This window comes from Lutjanus erythropterus, chromosome 16 (assembly GCF_056507025.1).
Source record: "Lutjanus erythropterus isolate fLutEry1 chromosome 16, fLutEry1.hap2, whole genome shotgun sequence".
NCBI classification, from domain to species: Eukaryota; Metazoa; Chordata; class Actinopteri; order Lutjaniformes; family Lutjanidae; genus Lutjanus; species Lutjanus erythropterus.
The window spans coordinates 4,040,685-4,063,679 of record NC_139332.1 but is presented as its reverse complement, the minus strand read 5'-3'; the positions used below and the strand labels follow the sequence as shown (position 1 = coordinate 4,063,679).

The 22,995-nt window shown below is 40.2% G+C and overlaps 1 protein-coding gene across 3 annotated transcripts in view; it reads left to right on the top strand.

The window, feature by feature from the left end:
• Positions 1 to 20,619, top strand: part of glcci1a (glucocorticoid induced 1a) — a 43,840-nt gene extending 23,221 nt beyond the window's left edge. Inside the window, exons 3-8 of one of the 3 annotated variants that reach the window (XM_084739144.1) lie at positions 4,521 to 4,610; positions 14,636 to 14,788; positions 15,393 to 15,542; positions 15,635 to 15,845; positions 18,447 to 18,567; positions 18,647 to 20,619. In XM_084739144.1, the coding sequence (XP_084595270.1) occupies positions 4,521 to 4,610; positions 14,636 to 14,788; positions 15,393 to 15,542; positions 15,635 to 15,845; positions 18,447 to 18,567; positions 18,647 to 18,944 (1,023 nt within the window). In that variant the 3' untranslated portion in view covers positions 18,945 to 20,619. Of the gene's footprint in view, positions 1 to 4,520; positions 4,611 to 14,635; positions 14,789 to 15,389; positions 15,543 to 15,634; positions 15,846 to 18,446; positions 18,568 to 18,646 lie in introns of all 3 variants that reach the window. The other 2 variants (XM_084739142.1, XM_084739145.1) reach the window with 2 other exon arrangements.
• The last annotated feature ends 2,376 nt before the right edge of the window (positions 20,620 to 22,995 follow it).

Below are 22,995 nucleotides of genomic sequence, written 5' to 3'. Positions count from 1 at the left end.
CAGAGTCACTCACAGGTGCACCCAGTAGGCAGTTTGGTCATTTGTAACAGGGTGGGCGGACCCAGTTTGACTCATTCACCCGCTGCTGCTTCAGAACCATGGACAGTGACATGGATTTATTACACGGCACAGTTAGGCTGCTGTTATTTCAGAGCCATGGCTAGGGCCATAGATTCTAACCATGAACCGTATGGATAACAGTGGATGAAGCTTCCACTGGTTGCAAAAAGAAGTCAGATTGTATGTACTCCTATGGCCAAATGTTTCTACCTCTCCTACTTTATTTACCTGAGTAATGTGTTTATGGTCTCAATCGCTAGTGTCCAGTCTTCTTTGATAGAGCAAGATGTCCATTTTCTATATTATGGTCCTGTTTAGAGTAAAATAGACCAGGACAGGTCAAACTGTAAAATTATGCCTTGCTGATCAAATAAAGATCAGTATTCTGGTACTGCAGTACTGTTTCACGCTTAAAAAGTTCTTAGTTGTAACACAAGAAGGATCACAACCAGGAAGGCTGTTGTTACTTCCCAGGTGAACAGAGGTGCCAAATCCAAGCTCCGTCGGTACTTGGCATGCTCTCGTTGCAAAAAAACCAAGATAGCAACCCCATGTTATTATAGCTTCTACAATCATCACCATTGGAGGACATCATCTTGAAACACTGATAAACATTTTTCACCATTTTCATGACATTTTATCAAGTAATCGAGAAAATAATTGACAGTGAAAAATTGTTGGTTTTAGCCCTAAACTTAAGGCTTCCAAACGGTGGGTGACGTACCAGTTGGCTTACAGACAGATTGTAACACAAACCTGTCACAAACCTCGGTCAGAAAACAATCAATAAGTTAGGCAGAAGTGACTAACATATTCAAACAAACAGCCCCTCTGCACTGTGCTCTTCTCTGCTATGAGAGGATGGAGTGGTGCAGGAGTAAGTTGATAAGTAGGATATATTTTGGTCATTTTGCTAACAAGGGTGATGGCACCCCCCCTCGAATTCCCCTCACATTTCACACATACTCTAACTTTCACTCACACATGCAGTGAAATGTTGCACTGCAGAGCTCAATACTCTGATTCAAACCTTCTAATCAGACAATCAATTTTCTCTTCGCTTAATATTCTGCTACTTTATTATTTATACTTTATGAACGTGACAGAAATTCTTTGAAACATAGAAACAGTCAAGTATAAAGCTGAGGAGTGTTGAATTATGAGCTGCTTCCATACAAACACTAGTGTGTGTTCATGTGGGGGCGTCTGTGTGAGGAACAGACTACAGTATGCTCTCCCCTCCAGTTTCTTCTCGCTCCATATGGAGGTTATTTATAAGCCAAACTCACCAGCAGAAAGCCTGAACATCCCCCGAAAGTTTCATTCATTGACAGAACACTTGCCTCAGAGGAAGAGCTCTCCAAAAGAGAGTTCCAATAAGTATGCGCCAGTATAGTTTAGATTTTTGTTAAAGATCAGGGATTAAATATCCACACTCAGTTTCTGTCAGAAAGCGAGCTGATTGAATCACTGAACAGATGTAAGATATGAAGATACAGGATAGATTTATCTATTATCATACAACACAAGGCTGTATAATGTGATCAAGATGAAGCTCCTTTTTCCTGACTAATAAACAAAGTTAAAAATGTATACAGTAGTTTGGATAATATGTTATACAAAACTATTACACTTTCATTTTACATGCATGTATACCTATAGTTAGGTGATTTGAACATACCGGCATGACTTAAAGCTATAATATGTAATAGAGCTGCAACAATTAATAAAGTAATTAATTATTAATTGACTATTAAATTAATTGCCAACTGATTTTGTAATCAGTCTGAGTCCCTGTTTAATAAAAAATGTCCAAATTCTCTGATTTCACTTTCTTATGTGTGAATATTTTCTGTTTTTTTTTAATTGTCCACTGTGATGGGAAAATTGAATATGGGCAAAAAAATACATTTTTATGGACATTTTAAGGACGTCATCTTGGGCTTTGGGGAAAACTGACTGGCATTTTTCACCATTTTCTGACGTTTTATGAGCAAAACAACTAATCGATTAATCAAGAAAATGATCAACAGATTAATCAATAGTGGAAATAATCATTACCTGCAGCCCTAATATGTAACATTTCAACATTAAAAAGATGTGTTGTATATTTTGTTGAGTTTTGTAATTGCATTATCCAAAATGTATCCCACAATGTTCAAATGAAGAGAAATCTGTAATTTATTTAGGGTAAAGGTGTGTTTCCTGCTAGCCCTTGCTAGCTAGTTGCTAGTTTGCTTTGTTGGCTTTTCTATATCAATAGTGGTTGTTTAAAAATCAAGATAATAACTCCCATGATCCCAGACTACTTCACAATGTCATCAAACTGCATCCTTTGTGATTGTTTAATGAGAGAAACCCAAAGAAGCAGAATTTAGTTAATAAAATAAATAGTTTGTTGAATTGCTGTGAACCCAGATTTCCTCATGCAATTCAGTTCTACACCACCTTCATAAATGTGGACAGTCTATGATTACATAACAAAAAATAGTGCGTCAACAACTTTGCTAAACATCAAACAAGTTCAACAGCATAAGACATTGCAAACCAGCTAATATTAATGACTAGTCCAATGGCAAGAGGGCCAACTCACCATCTGTCTGTCAGTCTTTTATTTCACAAAACTCTCCCCAAAGACTCAAGCCAGTGTGATATTTACTCTTGTCCTGTGGCCTCTTGCTCTGTCCTCCCTCTTTTTCTTCTCTTAGCTCCCTTCATTAACGGTGAATAGCTTGTTAGCACTTGCTTTAGCAACAAGTAAAGCTATCTGTTCATTAGGGCTGCAGGTAAATATTATTTCATAGTCTTTAATGTGTCAGTTGTTTTCTTGATTAAATGATTAGTTGTTTGGTCTATAAGATGTTAGACAAGTCTGAAAAATGTTGATCAGTGTTTCCAAAAGTCCTCATATGTCTTGTTTTGCTCACAACACAAAGATGCACATCACATTTAAGAGGCCAGAATCAGAGAATTTTGACTTTTTTTCCTAAAAAAAACCCCTTAAATTTATTATCAAAATAGTTGAAGAATAATTTGATAATTGCTTAACAATCAGTTAATCATTGCAGCTCTGTGGTCCATTAGGGAACTCCATAAATTGCCAAGAGATGAGGCAAAGCAGTTTGAAAACATCAGAGGGAAAACCAGAAAACGTTTTTCCCTTAAAATATAAATAAAATATGATCCAGTTTCACCAAAATCTGTGGCATAGTTTGTGGTGTGTGTCATAGTGCCCTAAAGCGCTACGCACTGAGATCATACCCACCAACCCAAGTTATGGTCATCTGCCACAATCACACTTAATTGATATTAGAATATGTAAAATATATTTGACGTGTCACCTAGCTCTAGCATTTTGTGACTTGTTTTCATTTAAGTGAGAAAATGAAGTTGTGGCTTCACAGAGAAGAAGACAGAATAAGCGGGGGGTCTCTAGTAACTGACTGGCTGTTCAGAATAAACAAATGTCCCTTTGAGTTGGACACATTAAGATGAGCCAGACAGCAGTTCAGTTTCCTCTCGATGTTGGACAGCGAGGTTGGATCGAATGTGTGTGTGTGTGTGTGTGTGCTTGGATGAGACAGAGAGTTCATGTAGTGCCCTCTCTGTGTGTCGCAGAGCTCAGCTCAGCTTTCACTGAGCAGCATGTGTGTGAAGTGAACACATGTGAGTCTGTCCATGCTGCCTCTATGAACTTGACATTGATCATCTATTGCTGGAATAGTGAAAGGTTTTGCCCTTGACTTTGCAACAAAATGTAACACGGCAAAAAAGACGTAGCAAGATACATAAAAGACAAAACAAGACAAAGACATAAAACAAAAAAGATGTAATAAGACATAAACGATGAAGAAGACATAACAAGCTGCTTTAAAATAGATAACAAGACATGAAAGACATAACAAGATAAAAAACAAAGAAGACGTAACAAGCTATACACATAAAATAGGCAATGAAATGTAAAAGATGTAACAAGACGAAAAAAACATAACAAGCTGACGTAAAATAGGTAACAAGATGTAAACGACAACAAGACGTAAAACACATCACAGGACAAAAGTTGTAACAAGACGAAAAAAGACAACAAAACAGAAGACATAGCAAGTTATAAAAGAGGTAACAGGACAATAAAGAGAAAAGGTGACATTCAGTTAGCTTAGCACAGTAAGTGGAGTACATTTTAGAACCTGTACTTTTTCACTTTTACTTGAGTAAAAGTTCAGTCAGTACTTCTAGTTTAACCAGAGTGTATATCTGTACTTCTACTTGAGTACAGAATGTGTGAACTTTTGTTACTTCTGTGAGACAGTGTACTCTTAACTGATAGGAACGATGGCCAAAATGACCAAAACCAGATCCAAATTGTAATGAACCAGAATGACGCTTTTATAGTCATGGTGAGAACATTATGTAGGTCCAGGTACGCTGACAGTAATGTAAAGCTGTGATGTTCTTTTCAGACTCCTGGATGTTGGAGTGAGGAAACAGGAGAGAAGAGGAGCACCCACCAGCGCTCTGCGTCCTGGGGCAGCGCCGACCAGCTCAAAGAGGCATGACACTAACATGAATGCACACACAAACACATTTAGACTTTGATGTGCACCACTAAACACTAAATCTGCACAACATGGAGTTCATTGGGACTAGAATGACTGAAACCATGCCCAAGAAAAACTTTTTTAGTTTGGGCAGTGTCCTCATATCATCTATCTTAATGTACGCCAGTCACAAGCTCTCAGTCCACATTGAGCAGAGTCAGCTAGCTGCACGGCTACCTGAGCTGACTAGCTAACAGCAGCTACAATTAGTGGTTACTGTAGCAACAAGTAAATCTGTCCGTTCATCAGTCACCAGGAGTTGAGGCAGAGCATCCGGAGGACATGAGAAGGAAGAGCAGAAAACATTTTCTCCATATGATGATTCAGCTTCGCCAAAATCAGTGACATAGTTGGTGGTGTGTGACTTAATACCATAAAGCGTTATGCTTTGAAAAATGTACACAGCAAACCAAGTAAGATTGTGCGAGTACCAGCGTTTGAGGCACAGAGTGGGAATGAAAGAGGCACCATTTTCCCTATTACAAGCCAAGCATCAAAATGGTTTATTTTAAGGTAAAATAGTTACATAATGTTGCTGTGAGTTTGCCATTTTAAGACCCATCATAGTAACTTGTGCTGGGCTGTCAGTTGGTCTTACCTGTTAGATGAAAACAGCATCTTTCTGTATTTATACAGCCAGCGAGAATATGGACTAAATGTATCCTACATCGCCTCTACTGCAGGAGAGCAAACTGCTCCGCAAAATCCCAAGAGCGAGCTGTACTGGAATTTTTTTAGATCTTAGTTTGGCAAAAAATATTTTCTTTAAATGTTTTGCTCCACTCAGATTGAGATGTGTACCGGGATATGACACTGGATCAGCCTCTTGCTTTTGCTTACTTTAAAGCAGAGGCTGAACTCGGAGGCATGCCTCCCCAGGGGGGGCCGCGGGAGAGGCATGAGACAAAGATACTGCGAAGAGGTGAAAGGGTCGGGCGTTTGTTCTAAAAACAACAGAAAGTTAGTTATTGTAGTTTGGCCCACTGACCAACACAGTCAGTGTTTGGAGTACAAATCACACTCCTTCTCCAGCACAACTTCAAATCTTCACATCTTCACACAACGGCAAGTCTGAGCACACATACATGATACATGTACTTTAAGATTATGGGATAGGGGCGGGTGATATGGCCCAAAACTTCTGCCATTAGATCATATGATACTCTATCATATGTGTAATTTTATATCACTTAATGGTATATATCATGACACAGTAACTGTTCTGTAAATTTAATTAAGAAAGTTTAAAATAACTGTACCATATCATACTTCATCTAATTATTTTCCACACAAACAGAGGCAACTTCTTCTCATAAGACAACACTTGAGTTTAACAAAAAAGTAAAAACAAAAACCTAACATTCTTTGAAAATGGAAGCTTTGAGGTCCCAAATGAGGACAGTAATTTCAAATGATACAGGTTTCCAGGTCAACAGGTGCACATATAGATCAACCTGGTCGGGATGCCTGATGCTCTATAATTACAGTTTCACTCTTTTGACTCATGTTTTCTTGTTATTCTCTTCTTCTGAGGCGGTTGGCATACCAGCTTAAAGGTGCACTACTGCCACCAACTGTTACTTTTCCTTTCACGTGTGGTAAGCAGCCCGGCTATCCAAATCATGTTACCTTGCAAGGCAGCTGGATTATGTGTGAGATCATTCATGACTAGCTTCCATGGTGGAAACAGTATTGCCAAATCTCTACTGGTGGGCAGATTATGAGTATGTAGCCAAACCTTATTAGGAGGTATCATTATCTCCAAATAAAAATCTGCTTAGAAATCATAGAAAAAATACGCTCTTTATTAGGGATGTTCTTGGCGACTAATTTCCCTGTCAGTTAAACGGTCTACAATCGCCAAATCCTACTTTAAATGCCACTGAAATGTGCGCTACTTTCCACTGTGCAATACAAACCTTACACATTAATGTACAAAACATAACAACAACTCAATAAACACTTCACCTTTTCAGACTGAAGAGGATCACAGTGTCTGCAGGTAAAGGACACAGAGCTAACGTTAGCTTCCAGCCTGACACACAGTGTGGCTAATGTTAGCAGTGCTAGTAGCAGCAGCAGCTTTGCTTGCAGGTTTATGTCCGTGTCTGTGCTTAATGTGGGCTCATTTCTCCAGTCGAGTGAATATATATCAGCTTATTCTGTCACAGTCTACATTCATCTGTCTAACTTTGCTGCTATAAACATCCGGGGTTGCCAAGGCAATCGAGACATACTTGCTGGGCGAGAGGGGCTGCCGTCTGACAGTGCTGCAGCGGCTGCATAAAATCTTAGAGGCAACAGATAACTGGCATCATGCATGAATGAAATATTGATAAATATTTTAAACGACTAGTATTTCTGGTGCCGACTTAGCATGGGTGGGGATGTTTGATCGTATAGTCGACTAATCGCACGCATCCCTACTCTTTATAACACCAAAACATGCCTGAAAATCATCAGGTTTTTAAGTTCTTTAGTATCCACTGAAAGCTGTCATTACCTGCAACTGCTAGTATTAAATTCAGCATTCTTTTAATTAATTTGCCAAAATGCAAGCAAATATTGGCTAAAAGAAATATGAAGTTCACCCATAGCAACATTAAATTTCCTGTTTAACTCCCTTAAAGCATTATAGAAACTGTAGTTTCAAAATGTAGGGGTGGAGTTCTCTCAATTTTGTTTTAGTTCTGGCCCAAAATGTTTGACTTCAGACATCCTTACTTTCTCAGAATAAAAGGTCAGTCGTATTACTTTACAAGTTTTACCTTTTACTCGTTTACACTTTTGAAAATCCCCTTACAGTTAAACTGTGACTGGGTCTCTGTGTTTGGAAGACTTAGTTGCGAGTATATACTGATACTATCTGTGATTAGCTGTGGCCATCAGCTCTATAGCATCTAGAGTTCAAGTGTTGAACATGGGGTGTGGCAGTGGGAGTGGCCTATAGCAAGGCACATTACTTCTAGTATTTCTAACTTCTAATTCATGTAACATGAGCAAACTTTGTAGAAACACACACAAACAGAATTTTACCATGAAACAATTGTCTGTCGGAGGCATTATTGGAGTTCCTTTTCTGTTGCTGGTGGTTAGTGACACTGTGTTACTGTGTGTGTGTGTGTGTGTGTGTGTGTGTGTGTGTGTGTGTGTGTGTATGAATGCATGAACGTGAAGATGCATGGGCCTACATGGTTGGCTGGTTGCAGCTGTTGCACATTTGCGTTTGTGTATCTAATCTATGATACCTTTATCTATGGTGGCATTATTGATTATGACATGACAACACTCAAATCTACAACATGGGAAATTCCTTTACCTACTATTGCAGTGCCTCTCTGGAGTACGTGCCTCTTCGGAACAGGCCAGTTGCTTGGCTCCTTGTATTGCTGCTTGCAGTGTCGGGCATTGTGCCCTTTTGAAACGTGCTTTTTTGGAACACATGCCTGTTCGGAAGGCGTGTCCGGAGGGGGCCGGTTGCTTGGCCCCCGGAAATGTTGCTTGCAGTGTTGTCGAAAACCACTCATCCAGTTGACTTCACACATAATGCTGCACTCCCTTGGATCTTCAGCAATCCACCCACCGAGTGTGACATTGATCGGATGAACAGTCATACGGACAGAGAGGGAGTCTTTCGCGGCCTGTGAAGATCAGACATAGTGAAGACATACTGTCTCTCAAAGTTTGCCTGCTTATTCAGTTTAATAATTTTTAACATGTTCTTGGGTGTCTAAATTGCACCAAATTCGACTTTGTATGTCGTTGGGTCCCCAGCAACACACCCAAGTGTGAAACACATAGCATGAATGGTCCTCAAGATATGTGAAGGACATACAGAGATTCCGTCCTTTATAGTCAGATAAGACATAAAAGTTTTCTATGTGACACAAGTGATGAAGCAGTAGTGAATGAAGTGCAGATGCCGTATAGTTGACATTTTCTTCAGGCTCTATGGTTTCCTGTGTGACATCACAGGTTTGGTATCGTGTCTTTATGGTGCTGATGGTGTACAGCCGCGACAGACACATCCTCTGAAGCTGCACCCGGCATGGCACTATCAGCCCCTCTCAGCTCCACCCTCCTGATACTCAGCAGCAGCAGGGAGGTGGCAGATAACACTATCGCACTCTTAACTACTCACTTCCCCTCTTTGAAATGGCCATAACCCACTGCAATTTATGGTCAGCCAAGCCCCAGCTGGCTCCTCTTCGCCTCCTGCAGCAGAGGGAACAATAAGGGCCGGCCGGATGACAGCTCAGCCTTCGCTAATGTGTGCACAGGCACGTTACTGAGTTACAGGGCTGCAGAGGAGGAGCAGTGCTGACACCGATTCCACAGATGTCAATAGATAAGCTACAAGGAGCAGGAGGAGAGGGGACAGACCTGAACAGTGCAGCTGCTTTAAAGAACTAAATCAGGAATGTTTGCAAGGATGTATATTGTGTATAATCAGACTCAACTGTCCTATCCTGCCTATATCTTTTTTTGTCAGTTTTTTAGTCAAAGCAAACCTTTTCTAGTCCAAAAAAGTCTTGCTTTAATTGCCTCTAGTTGTGTTAAAACTGTAACATTTAAAAAGTGACGTCTGGTACCTTTCATGGGTATGTTGACGCAAGTCCAAGCACTAAACCCACCTAGCGTCTCCCTTGAAATAATTTTCGACTTCCTGTCTAAGCTAGAACCAGGAAGTTAGTGCACATGGCATGGAAAGTAGCATCTTTCAATTAATCACAGAACATAACTGCCAGTCTTAGCTCTGATTCACAAGGGTTTTCAAAAACATCAGACAACTAGGGAATTGACAACTAGTTAAAGTTGAGAGCTGGTTCCAAATTGTCTGCTCCATCAAAATGGTATGCCTCAGATTTTATCACTGCCTTTTATAGATGCCAGCATGTTTTTCTAACAGTTGCACAGTGACGTCAAACTCATGTCAACGTTGCTGGAAAGAAGTCAAAGTGCTGAGCCTTTTTTCTGCTCACAAACAGTTGTGTTGAAGCTGAAAACCTGTGTAGGCCTACTTATTTTTTCCACTAAGATAATCGATCATCAATCAATAAGGGAATCAACAAAGAATTGGACCAGTAAGCATAATCAGTAATGGCATTAGTTTCAGTAAAATCTTTTCAATTGTCATCCCTACAGATGAATGCATTAAACACCGTCCACTTCATAAACACCCCATCCCCTTCTTCTTAAAAGAACAATATTTGTGTTAGGTTTTGTTCCTCTTCATTACATTTCACAAAGCACTGCAGGGCTAAGGTTCAGTGTTCTGAATGTGGCAATGAAAAACACAATACAGCTCTCCACCCAGGACCAGCTCCCTGGATCAAAGAAAGCAACCCTGCTACAGAGCACGGCGGGGAGGAGGATATCCTACCACCAAATCAAATCACCTCCAAATGCATTCGAGCCTGTGGTGGAAAGGTCACGCTCCAAGATCTGCCCAGTAAAGGTGTATGCAGCATTCTAGACATAGAAATTAAGTTTTATGCAACTCACAGAATAGCAGGTCTCAGTACACTCAGAATTCTTCGAAATGTTGGATAAACATGGACCAAGCTCCCCTTACTCTGTTCAGAACATTTGCTGGCAGTTATGTAATACGATCTCTGTATGCAACCATCCACTTCTCATTGCCCAGCCTTGTTGTGTGTAATGGTGATCTCCAAAACAACAGAGATGAAATTCCAACGCCCAGTCCATGGCACATCTTATCCCAGACATTAACCAAAAAGCTCCCAAAATGATTCTTCTTATCAAAGTCCACAGGGTCTGCAAATGGATATTTGACCCCTGTGATGCACTTTGCGTGCAACAGTTTGACTAAGGATGGATCATAGTAGTCAGTGTATGTCTTGGTGACATCTACAGGACACTCGCTTCCATACTACAACAACATGGAGCTCGCTCTGTTCCAGTTCACACACCTGATTTTGAACCATCTGGGTCATTTCAACCAAAAGTAAATTGGTTCATAATAGGGTTGGGCCATCGTCCCATCACGATGCTGACAATTTTTGACATTTTTGAATCTGCACATTTCCCCACTTTGGAACTAATAAAGTAATATCTAATCTTATCTCCATATCATGTTTGATATTTCATTTTTAAACACATTTAAGTTACCCACATGTGGTGCTTAGGCTAAGACCCTTTTAAGCCCAGCTACGATATCATCGTCCATCGCTGTTTCATTGTGGACACTGTCGTAAGCCAGTTTGACATTGCTTAACCCTAGTTCAGAACCCAAAATTTGGTTCACAGTTGGAACTAGGGATGAACGATTTTGAAAAAGTATCTAAATGCAATTATTTTGACTGATATTAAAATTGCAACATTGGAGGAAATGCTTTTTTTTTTTTTTTTACATTAGTAGTCACTGAAATACATATTAAAATGATAAAGTTGTGATTTTGTCAGGATCTATACCAAAGACAGATGTCCGTCTGTAGAATATGATATATTGGCCTGGACGTCTCTGCAGCTCTGCAGTGACTACATTCAATTTAAAATGGTATTATTACACATATTTTGCCTTTAAGAAATATCATGTCTCCTGCTGTTTGAAAATTGCAGTGGAACATTGCAATTTCAGTCAAATTTCAAATTATTGTTCTAGTTGGAATAAAAAAAAAGCAGGTTTTCCTTGAAAACCAAACTGGGTTTGTCATATTCTCCAGGCCACTGTGCATTTTGCATCACCCTCAGGTTCCATGTCTCTTTTATGACAGAGGATTTGAAGGCTTGTTGCCTCCTTCTGTAACGTCTTTGACTCTTTTGCCCCTTTTCCAAACACATGTGCTGACTTGGCTTTACCCGGTTTGACTCGGTGTGTCAGCTCAGCATGGCAGAGTCTGCACCTGCTTGAAGGTTCATCTGTTACATACTCATCTTGAGTCGAGCAGCTGTGAAAAGGTGGCTGAACTCCTTAATTTCCTATGAAGTCTTCACAATGAAAATCCGCTGATATGTTGTTATTTAAAAGCTTTTATTATGAAATAGCAAAGTCAGGAATTGTTGGGTTTTTATCAGCCTTATCTTGTCCTATCACCTGAAACACAGCAGCTAATTTTGGTGTAAAAACGGTATCAGACTCACTCCACTTCCTGTAGCTGAGAAGAAGTGCATGCCCTGAGTGAAGGCCCAGTGAAGGCTGGGAGGGAAACAAAAACTTGCAGGACTGCACTGTGTAACTGGTTCAGTGGCCCAAATATAGGGATCGCATAACAGCCGCTTCACACAGAGCCTGCATTGATAAGTGCTGCATGTGTTGTGTTTCTCCACTAAAGAGGGCCACTGTGTGAAGGAACATGTATGGACATGTTCTCCAGTACTGGCGTACAGTGGAGAACTGGGAGTTCCTTCATCTCTCTCTCTCTCTCTCTCTCACACACACACACACACACACACACACACACACACACACACACACACACACACACACACACACACACAGATATACAGTTGAAGAAATTAACAGCTACAGTCACAAGTGTATCCGGGCTCAAGAGGTGAACTTGTACAAGCTGTCAGCACATTCACAACACTTACACTCACCTCCCTTTTTTGTTCTTTTATTGGATTTTTTAGAGAATAAAACACATTGAGGTACATACAGATACACACACTCACTCTTAAGAACTGGGACGGCAGGGAGTTTTGATTTTTACTCTTAAATTATGCTGAAAAATATGTTTTAAAAGATCAAATTCTTTGCTATTAATTCTTGTAACAGCCAAACCTAGTGGTTACATTTTTTATTAAATGTAGACATCAGCTCTGTCAGATGGAACATCTGAGAGTTGATGTCTTACAGAGTAATTTATTTTCATTTCACAGCATAGTCATAGTGAGCAGCCATTTTATTTTTTAAAGTAGCTCAGAGCTCTCTTAATACTAATCAAAATACACATTTTAAATTCATAATTCTTATTACAGTTAGATGTGTTTCAACCATGACATGTCAACTCCATCGCTCTTCTAAATCAAAGTTAAATATTATTTAATGAATTGATCAAAAATAGAAGGTTTACCAGTGCTTGAGCAGTATTTCAACTTTTTTAAACCAGGAAGTGAGACAGGGGTCCTGAGGGTATAACTAACTCTTTTTATTAAGATTAAATCATGCTTTTGTAAAAATCTGTCAAAGTAGATGGAAATCTGGGACACAACTTTAAAGGACCAACATGTTCAAAACAGTCATTTTTTTAAACAAAGTTAATTATAATAGCACATTTTTACATCTATGTTATCAGTAAGTAGTGTTAGATTTTAAAGGCTTTTAACATATTTTTAAATTCTCTGAAGAAAATATTTGAAAATATTTCAGAAATTACATATTTTTCATATGTTCATACATATAAATCCTCAAAGAACAATTTTTCACCCCCCCCAAAAAAACAATTAGAGTGTTGGTATTAATAATTTTAAAGGTTTTTTGACATGATTTGTCCCTATTCTTAAGAATGTCATATTTTATGGTGAAGGTTTGATTTGAAGAAAGTTAACCTGTGTGAAATTACTCACTCTATGTCCATGGCAGAACAGTGACCTCTGGTGGACTTGTAGTGGGTCAGTAGAACGTTTGCTCCAGGTTTACTTCTTATTGAGAACGTAAAACTAACTCACTAATAACTATCAGTTACTGCACTGCAGGCCTGTGAATCTGGTACATTTAAGAGCACTTAAAAAAAACACAACGAGACTCAGGTTGGCAGGATTTTGTTTTTGTGTTGTTTTTTTATTATCTTCACATAACGTCTACTTAACAGCTTTCAAACACATCTCACTGTCTTCATCAGTAGATGGAATTTTCTCACTTGTCATGTCATATTTTCAAGAAAACAAAAACCTTCAAGTTCTCAAGTTATCAACAAAAATAACACAGTACCAAGTGGTATCAAAACTTCTCCAGTCCAACGCTGCCTGCATTCGATCCTTTTTGTGCCCAGATCTAGAAAAAAAATGGTATGGTTTTGCAGCCAATCACCACAAATGTTCTTCAGTTTAATACAATATGTGATTGGCCGACTACCACAGCGGCTCCAGCCCATACAGTCTGTGGTGAAGTTGTTCCAAAGTATGACTGTCTTACATAATGGCCAACAAAGGAAGTAGGAAAAAAGGCTTCAAATGAAGTACTGCATTGGTCTCAGTCAGGCCTCGAAATTAACTTGTTTCCTCAGTTTCCCGCAGCTGTCCCAAAATGTACTAACTGTCCCAGACTGAACAACCGAGTTTATTTGAACTCTTTCATCAATTAAATGTAGCACTGCAGTCTGCAGTGCAAAATACAAACCTGTTTCTGACTAACACACAGCAATGGAAATGTACATACACACACTTGGAACATATCTCAGCACATATAACAGCACAACAGTGTCTAAGTTTGCATGTGACACCTTAGAGCTCATGCTGGTGTCACTTCACGTTTATTTTAAATTTAATTTAACACCTAATAATGTTTCATTTGTGACTTTCTCTACAGTCCCAGTATAATGCTGGGGCAGTATTATCTTTGTGTCTGTTTGTATCCCAGGTGCTATTTTTACTGTCCCTGGACAAGAGGATATCCTTCATTTTAAGAGCTGGTATCAGTGTCTCTTTAAGGGTACTGGTGTTGGTACTGGTGTCATGATTTTTTAAAAGATACTCAGCCCTAAAGATCACAGAGGTCCCACACATTACCAGCCTGTAGTGATGGTTCTCTTTAGTTTACTGTAGTGGCCATTTTCAGTGTATTTTGGTATGAACCACTCAGATCATTGTTGTTATATTCTCAGTAGAAAAGAGCAGGTCAGCTGATGTTACTGCCACAGTTACTGAGCTCACACAGCAGCATTACTACAACACAGTCAGACAAGGCAGGGTGCACTGACGTGAAAACTTCCTGGTCTTCCTACTTGCTAAATGTTTCTGTCTATCTTCTGTCTCCTGTTTCTCCCCCTCCTCCTCCTGTTTGACTCCAGCAGATTGCGAAGCTCCGGCAGCAGCTCCAGCGCAGTAAACAAGGAGGACGCCACAGTAAAGACAAGGACCGACTTTCCCCCCTCCAGTACAACCCCATCACCTACCCCACCCTTACCAGCACCACCAACCACACCTTCACAACCAGCCACGTTCAGGTAGTGCACTGCATGGAAAATCTGAGTCAGTGTCCTCAAGGTGGGAGGGCTGGGCTGAAAATCACAGCACTGTTAAAATTGTGTTTCCATTCCTAGAATTATAGTTACAGTTTCATTTTTCAGAGACAGCACATCTAAATACCTTAAAGAAAAATACTGGATTGTATCTTCTTCTCTAACTGTGTGAAAGGTGTTAATGTTGGGGAAAGAAGCTGCCATGAAGTTGTGTAAGTGATATTTTGGATGACATTGTCCCACAGTCCAGAGTGGAAACTGAGGAGCCACTCACAGCTGATAACAGTTCCATGAATTGTAGTTGGTGGTGTGACAGCCACAGGGACATGTTGGATGCTAGAGATAAAATCGAATCCTCTGTCTGCTCTTTACTCTGCAAACTGTGAAGTTATGTTTTGAAAATGGCGAGACTGACTCTGCAAAAAAAGAAAAACCTGACGGACCGTTAATCACGTCTTTATTTTGTCTAGTTTAATCAATCAGTGGATGTACATCTGTACTTTTGATACTGACCTCATGTTTGAGCCAGGTGGACGAGAGGACATCATTTTCTTAATCAAACGTCCCGTGTGTGTGTGTCCTGCAGCAGTTTTCCATGTCGAAGTCGGCCCAGATGCCGCTGTCCAACATCACAGTGCCAAAGCCCTCCATCTCCAGGGTGCCCAGCAGCATGGAGGGCATCAACCATGAGTTGGAGAAAGTCTTCATCAAAGACAATGGAGAGAAGGAGGAGCTGAAGGTGGGACTTTGGTTTCGTCCGTGTGTAGTGACTCACCCGGTCTCAGCTCTGATTAACGTTCCGATGTCTTCCCTTCTATCTGTCTCCTGCAGTCCCTGGAGGTCCCTGACGGGCGGCGGGCACCCTTCCCTCCTCAGCAGCGCAGCAGCAGCACCCGCAGCGTGGACACCCAGACTCCGTCAGCCCCCGGCCGGTCCAGCAGCTGCTCCAGCCTGTCGCCCTGCCCCTCGCCCGCCTGCCCACCAGGATCACACGACGGCAGCCCTTACTCCACAGAGGACCTCCTGTACGACCGGGATAAAGGTAGACAATGTCAGCTTACTGCTGAAGCACTGACATGGAGGGCAGCTGGGGTCGCCGAGGTCAGGCCCGTCCAGTCATAACCACATGTTTCTGCTGCATCCTTGAAAACAGTTTTAGAAAGGAATGCATTAAATTCAGTTTAGGCCGGACTGAATTAGTATGTTTACTTTTTGAAGTAGTGTCCACCCTGTAAGTGTTTTTAGATCCCACAGCAGTGATTCCACCGCCTCTGTTATTTTTACTTTTATAGCCTATATTCTATAAGGAGGTGAAGGACTGTCAGCTACATTTCAGCTTTGAAGAACAGGGTTCAGACAAGCTCTGTAAAGTTTGGAAAATGCTCCATTTTAACCGTTATATTTGTAAGGTTAGAAATATACTTGAGTTTTAATATACTCTGCTTGATTTTCTACAAGCAGAGCATGGTATGGTGTTTAATCAGCACAGTCACTCCTGTAAACCAACAATATTTCTAAATTGAAAATGAAATGAGTCCTCTGTTGATGCCTCACTCTGAAGATTAGCAAGAATTAGATAATATGATAAAAACTATGAACAGCTGGTAAAGTAAACAAAGTGACAATTAGCATTGATTGTTCTGAGCATTAAGTCATGTCCAGTTGGATTACAGTAACTTAGATGATAATGGCTTCAAGAGTACCTTGAGTGATTGAAAAATGCTTGAATTTTACTGCACAAACCCTGACGAAAAATGTGTGTTCTACAATAGGACTGAAGGCAAGCTAACTTCAGTTAGCATGCTACTTTTTTGTGCTGCAATCCATTGAGACTCGAGACAGTAGGCTGTAAAGCTCAGGATTCTCATTTAAATAAAGCAAAATGCTCACACTGTCACACTGACACTTGAAAAAGTAGTTTCCTCCTGGAGACATTTAGTTCAGTACGTTGAGTCATTTGCTGCTAGTTTGGACATATTATTAAAGCTAACATTACACTTCCACATACATCCAGATTCCTTCAAACCCTTTAGTTTAATATTCTACAAAAGGAGTATTAGAAGAACACCCCCCCCCAAACATTTTAGTTGTTGAGATACCCCTGCCTGAGGTAGAACAAGACACAACCATGCTTTTTCATGAGTTTAACATGTCTAATTTTTGAAATGGATGGTTGTATAAGAATATTTTGGAGCCTCCCCAAAACCAAAAAATAATGAAAATTTAAGCTTCTTCAAACGGGTCAGTCCCTGTCTGATCAGATGTATCTCTGAAAATATTGATCAGAATGTCTCCAAATTTTGACTGGATGTGATGAATTTCAAAAAAAGTCAATTATGTGGCTCTTTCTATTATGATATTTTGATCCATGGAGGGTTTTTCCATATTCAGTATGCTGTTCTTCTACTGGGTGTCCTTCTTCCTAGGGGTAGTTCACCCAAAAAGTCAGTCATTATCTCCTCATCCTCATGCTGATTGAAGGTCAGGTTTATTTTTTTAGTCCAGGAAACTCTGCTGGAGTTTGACAGGAAAACAGTGTTGCAGAATCTCCCAAACAATGGAAGTGAATGGTGACCAGTTTTCAAATGTAAAAAAACATAATGTGCCTCCATACTGCTCGTCTGGTGTGATCCAAGTCTCCTAAAGCCCCAACCGTTCACTTGCATGCAAACACCGCCACCACACACACCAAGGTCAGATGGTGCATATGTGCATGTGAGTGTGACTCTAAGTTAAGGATCTACGTTGAAGATTCAGGCTAAAACATGGTGTAAATAACATCTTTCAAGTTAGATGGAATGTCGGGGCTTTAGGAGACTTGGATCACACCAGATGAACAGTATGGAGGCATTTTACATTTCTTATTTTGTTTTAGTTTTTTACATTTCATCACCATTTACTTCCATTGTTTGTGAGATACTGCAACACTGTTTTCCTGTCAAACTCCAGCAGAGTTTTTTTGGACTAAAAAAAACTAAACCTGACCTTCAATCAGCACGAGGGTGAGTAGGTGATAACTGAATTTTCTTTTTTGGGTGAACTTTTTGAACGAAGTAGAAGACTTGTAGGTGTATGTGCTGGCCCTGCAAGTTTGAAAGAATTGCATGCAGGTGCCTACAACACCTACAGTACTGAAGAAAAACGAGTACTGTCATGTTTTTAGAATTTTGGCATCAGCTTGGTACCAAAGTATCAGTTCACTTGACATCCCTTGTGTGCTCAGCCAGGAAGCTCATAGTGAAACTGTGAGTATATGTCAACAGTAGATTTGTGAAGAATCAGTTAGCTGTTCAAAAAAGCACCTCAGTGAGGAAAACCTGGACTGGAGTATTTAAAAAAGGATGTGAGGGCACTAATTTTCAAAGGTGCAATATTTGTTAAAGGCAAAATGTATGTCAAAAAACTTTTCAATAGATGAATTGAGTCAGAGATGTTCTCTCTACAGACTTAAAAAAAACATTCATTTGGTACAGATTCCTGCAAATATTTAATAATTGTTATTATAAGTGTTCAGCCCTGGAGATCACATTGGAAACAGTGTGGGTTGTTACAGGGAATCTACTCTGTGAGATGATTAGTGGTGGACGTAACACTTCAAAAATCACTGCCGATGTTGATCACTTTCTTGTATCTGTGTTGACAGACAGTGGAAGCAGCTCACCACTGCCCAAGTTCGCCTCCTCGCCCAAACCCAACAACAGTTACATGTTCAAGCGGGAGCCGCCAGAGGGCTGTGAGAAGATTAAAGCTTTTGAGGAGATGAGGTACAGACTGTTTGATTGTCTCTGTGCTGCCTGAGGAATGTTTGATCCTCCCTGACTCTGCTCATGTCTCTCCCCTCAGCTCCAGGCAGTCCGCGTCCGCGTCGGTCCCCCTCTTCTCCTGCCCCGACAAAAACAAGGTCAACTTCATCCCGACGGGCTCTGCGTTCTGCCCCGTCAAGCTGCCCGGCTCCCTGCACCTCACCCCGGCCTCGGAGCCCGAGGAGGACGAGGACAACGCGGAGCCGCGGGGGGCCACGTCACTCTACGGCGCCCCCACTCAGGTCTCCACGAGCACCAGCACAGACGACCCCCCGGAGGAGCCCGGCACGCCCTCAGAGACTGCAGACGCCCAGACAGACAGCCCCGCCATCAGCTAAAACCTGAGCAGAGCTGGCCTCTGGCTCCGGGATCCATGCTAGCGAAACCACCAACCATCACCACTGACTGTCCCCACCAACACCCTCCCTCTGCTCTGCCAGGGGAGCCTCCGTCTCTCTGTGCTGACCCCCTCCACCCCCCCTATCTCTGCATGACGTAGCAACAATGTCCCAAATAACCGCCACCGCCACCACAAAGACTCGCCACCTTACTGTTGTGTCCTGCATACTGTCTGAGCTGTTGGCAGGGAAGGACCTGATGGGTAAAGGTTATTATCATATGCAGGCGTCTGAGGGAAGAATGGAGCACTATGGATGGGGGGAGGGGCATGCATTTTAAACTGGTAGTATATTTCTGATTAAATTATGTGTTGTGTTCTGTTTCAACATTCACAGTATGAATAAGCTCTCTAAACATATATATACACATATATCTCTATGAAAAGAAAGAAAAATGCTTGTTTTAAAAAAATCCAAAAGTGTATTGCTGTGTTATGTACCGAAGAGGAAAAAACAGCTGTACTATTCAGGATTCTGTTTACACTATCCAGGTCACATGGTTAAACCTTCTACAATGAGAGAATAATTCGGCAAAGTGAAGAGAAAAAAAAAAACACAAAATGGCCTCAAATTGGTTGCACAGTGTCTGCATCTGGCCTCGCTTCAGGTATTTCACAATCAGAGTCTATACTCAGGTAATTTGGAATGTATGTCCATACAAATATCTGCAGCTTGACAAAGCAGAACAGATCCACTGTCATTTTATTGCTGGTTTTTCTTCATTCCCAGACGGATCATTCCTTTCTGTTCCAGAGTCCGGTCTGAGACCGGGCTCGAGTTTAGCGAGCTGCAGAGGGCGAAGGGTTTGACGTAGCGGGCGTTGCCTTCTCCGACAGATGGTGGGAGACTGTATGGACCACACACACTGTGACTGACGGTGTTGATGGCTGTGTGTGTATTGATGGAGTGCTGGACAGAGACTTGGACGACGCGCGTTCAGCGGTTGTCAGTTATTTAAGCCTGAAGACGATGTGTCAGTGTTGACAGTGGACCAGAAGTGGACGAGTCTGCGGTACCGTCACATGAAGATACAATCAAACTGAAGCATTTTGGTTCAGGTGCAGGTTGGAGCTGGAGTTGTACAAACACTTTTCTGGGCTAGAAATAGTCTTAATTTTTAAGTGAAATATTAGTTTTCTTAGCCAAAGAAGCAGTTTTATAATGCAACTTAATCTGATTTTATCAAGACCACAGTCTGGGTGATACCCAATTATTTTAGTTATTGCTTAGCATGCAGATTATTTTCTTGATTAATCTTTTAGTAGGGAAAAAAGTAACAAAAATGTGAAAAATGATGCCAAAGTGACATCTTCAAATGGCTTTTTTTTGTCCAACCAACAGTCCAAAACCCAAAAGACTTGTTATTATTACTATTATTACTATTACTACTATATATACATACATATATTTATTTTTCCCCATGAGGCAAAAAATAAATAAATAAAAAAATCTTTCTCCTCTGATGTTCTGGCAGTAATACTGAAAGATCAGCTTTATTCTCAACATTTCAACTTTATTCTCAAAGTGTAAAAACTTTTAAGCCTGGCTCTAATACTCTCCTCTATTATTCAGCACCTTACTTTGAATATAAACGCTTTTTTTTTTTTTTTTTTTTTTACAAAACAGTTTTTTTCCAGTAACAGAAGAAGTTCTCAAAAGTTGTCCACACAACACAACCCTCACCTTAATTGTTCAATTTCTGATTTAAAACGGCACTAGAACAGCTATATATAATATATACATGAAGGGTCGCTTGTTGTGACAGTTACACTCAGCTCTGCTGTTCTCCACAGTTCTATGGAACTTTTTAGTTTCTTTTATTGTTTTCTCCCTCTGTGTGCTACTTTCCTCCTGTCAGCTACTTCATGAGGGGTCAGCAAACTTTACACTAAAAGAGACATTTTTGACCAAAAAAATTGTTAAAACATTTTATTTTGTGTCTAGACAACACACTTACAATTGGAGAATGTACGAATCTACAACAATAATAAATAAAAATTAACATGAAGAAAAAAATGATATTCCTTTTATTTCAGTATCATTTTTGTCAAAGGAGGTTGCTGACCCCTGCACCACACAGACAAAGTTAGTATCTAGGGTCCAGACATTTTTCTCAGGAGCTGGTGGAGACCAAACCAGAGCTAAAAGGAAAGTGAATACTGGACACAAACACAACTCCAGATGAATTATAATCTTGCTCCATGTCTGCAGGATTTGTAAATAAGCAGATGTTTGCTAAAATGTTTCCAAAAAAGTCACTTAATGCAGCTTTAAATCAGAACCGGTCTGATAAATTAATAAGTAAAGACCATCACAAATCTGAGTAAGCATTTAACATGAGCTTTTTATACTTATACTATTATGTAATTAGTATTACAGACAGCTGTACTTTTTGGTCAGTACAGTTAAAGTATTTAGGTTTGATATCCGTGCTTTTGATTAATTTAATCTATAAAATGTCAAAAAAAAAAAAAAAAAAAAAAAAGTGAAAAATGCTGATCACAGTTTCCCAGAGCTCAAAGTGACATCTTTGAATTGCTTCTTTTGTCCAACCAACACTCCAAAACCCAAAGACTCTTCATTTACTGTCATAGATGACAAAGAAAAGCAGCATTTTAAGACGCTAGAACCAGACAATGTTTGACATTTGCACTTGAAAAATGACTGAACTGATTAATCAGTTATCAAAACAGTTGGCAATTAATTATCTTTGGATTAATCGACTAATCATTGCAGCTTCAACACATTTTGCACAAGCTAAAACTGAAGTCTAACCAGACCAGATGAATGTTTGTACAACTTTTACCTCCAACCTGCATCCAACCTTAGACTGTTCTGATAATCCAGATAATTGCTATTCCATTAAAAGCATTCCATGAGATTTTAGCATCCCAGACATAAATAGACTCATGATGATCCATTCTTAAAATATCTCTCAGCCTTTTGATTTGATCGCTGTAAGAGACTAGCTACAGTACTAAGAGATGTTTGGTTGCAGAAACAGTCACGCCTTCATCTGTTTGATGCACAGATAAAAGGATCACACTGGCCTGCCTCCCTCTCACTGTCTGTCTGTTATTACTGAAGTGTTGTTGTAGGCACCCTGATGCTACCACCAAGCAACAAAACCTTGGGAACATCTCATGAATTCTGTGCAGAACACCATCCTCTAGGCTGATAAACGAGCATCACCCTGCCCAAGTGTAAATGATCCACAACTTTCATTTGCAAGAGTGAAATATAACCCACATTTGTTTTGATATCTGGTGTGCTTGTGGAATTCCTGCATTGACGCTCCATTCATATTTTGTATATACGTGGCTTTTAAAGAGGCTCAATGCAATGTTGTGGTTTCTTAAGACATTTCAGCACCTTACCAAGAGCTATGGCTTTCCCAATGTCCCACATATACTTGGCATTGGTAAACTAGTTGTGTGCAATAATAGGAAAAAAAAAAGGTGTTGTCCTCCCGGTCGGATGTTGTCCGTTCTTTGACACAAGCATCTCATCCTGCATTACTTTGGTTTTGAGCATGGGGGCTGGATCAGCAAGTAGTTTGTTGCTAAAGCCATCAACTGATACAAAACCAGCACTGAGAGTGACCAGAGCACATCACTGGCAGGTCAGAGTGTTCATCAATTCACTACATGATACTCCTTGTGTAACCTGCAGTGTCAAAGTTCATGCACAATGGCAATAAAAAAAACTATTGGTTGTTTTGTCCACTTTTCAGTGTGTGTACGTGAGTGGAGGGAGTCTGAGTGTCACAGAAGTACATGTTAACAGCTGCTGGACCAGGTCAGACTCAGCTGTTACTCACACTCATGGTGCTTTGATGAAGCTGAACATTTTTCATCTCCACCTGTTAAAGGGTCTGTTTAGTCACAAATTAAATTAAACCTTAAAAAGTAAAAAAAAAAAAAAAAAAAAAAGTAACTTCTAGAATGCATTATAAGTGCATCCATAAGACATTATAATGCATTTGTGATGG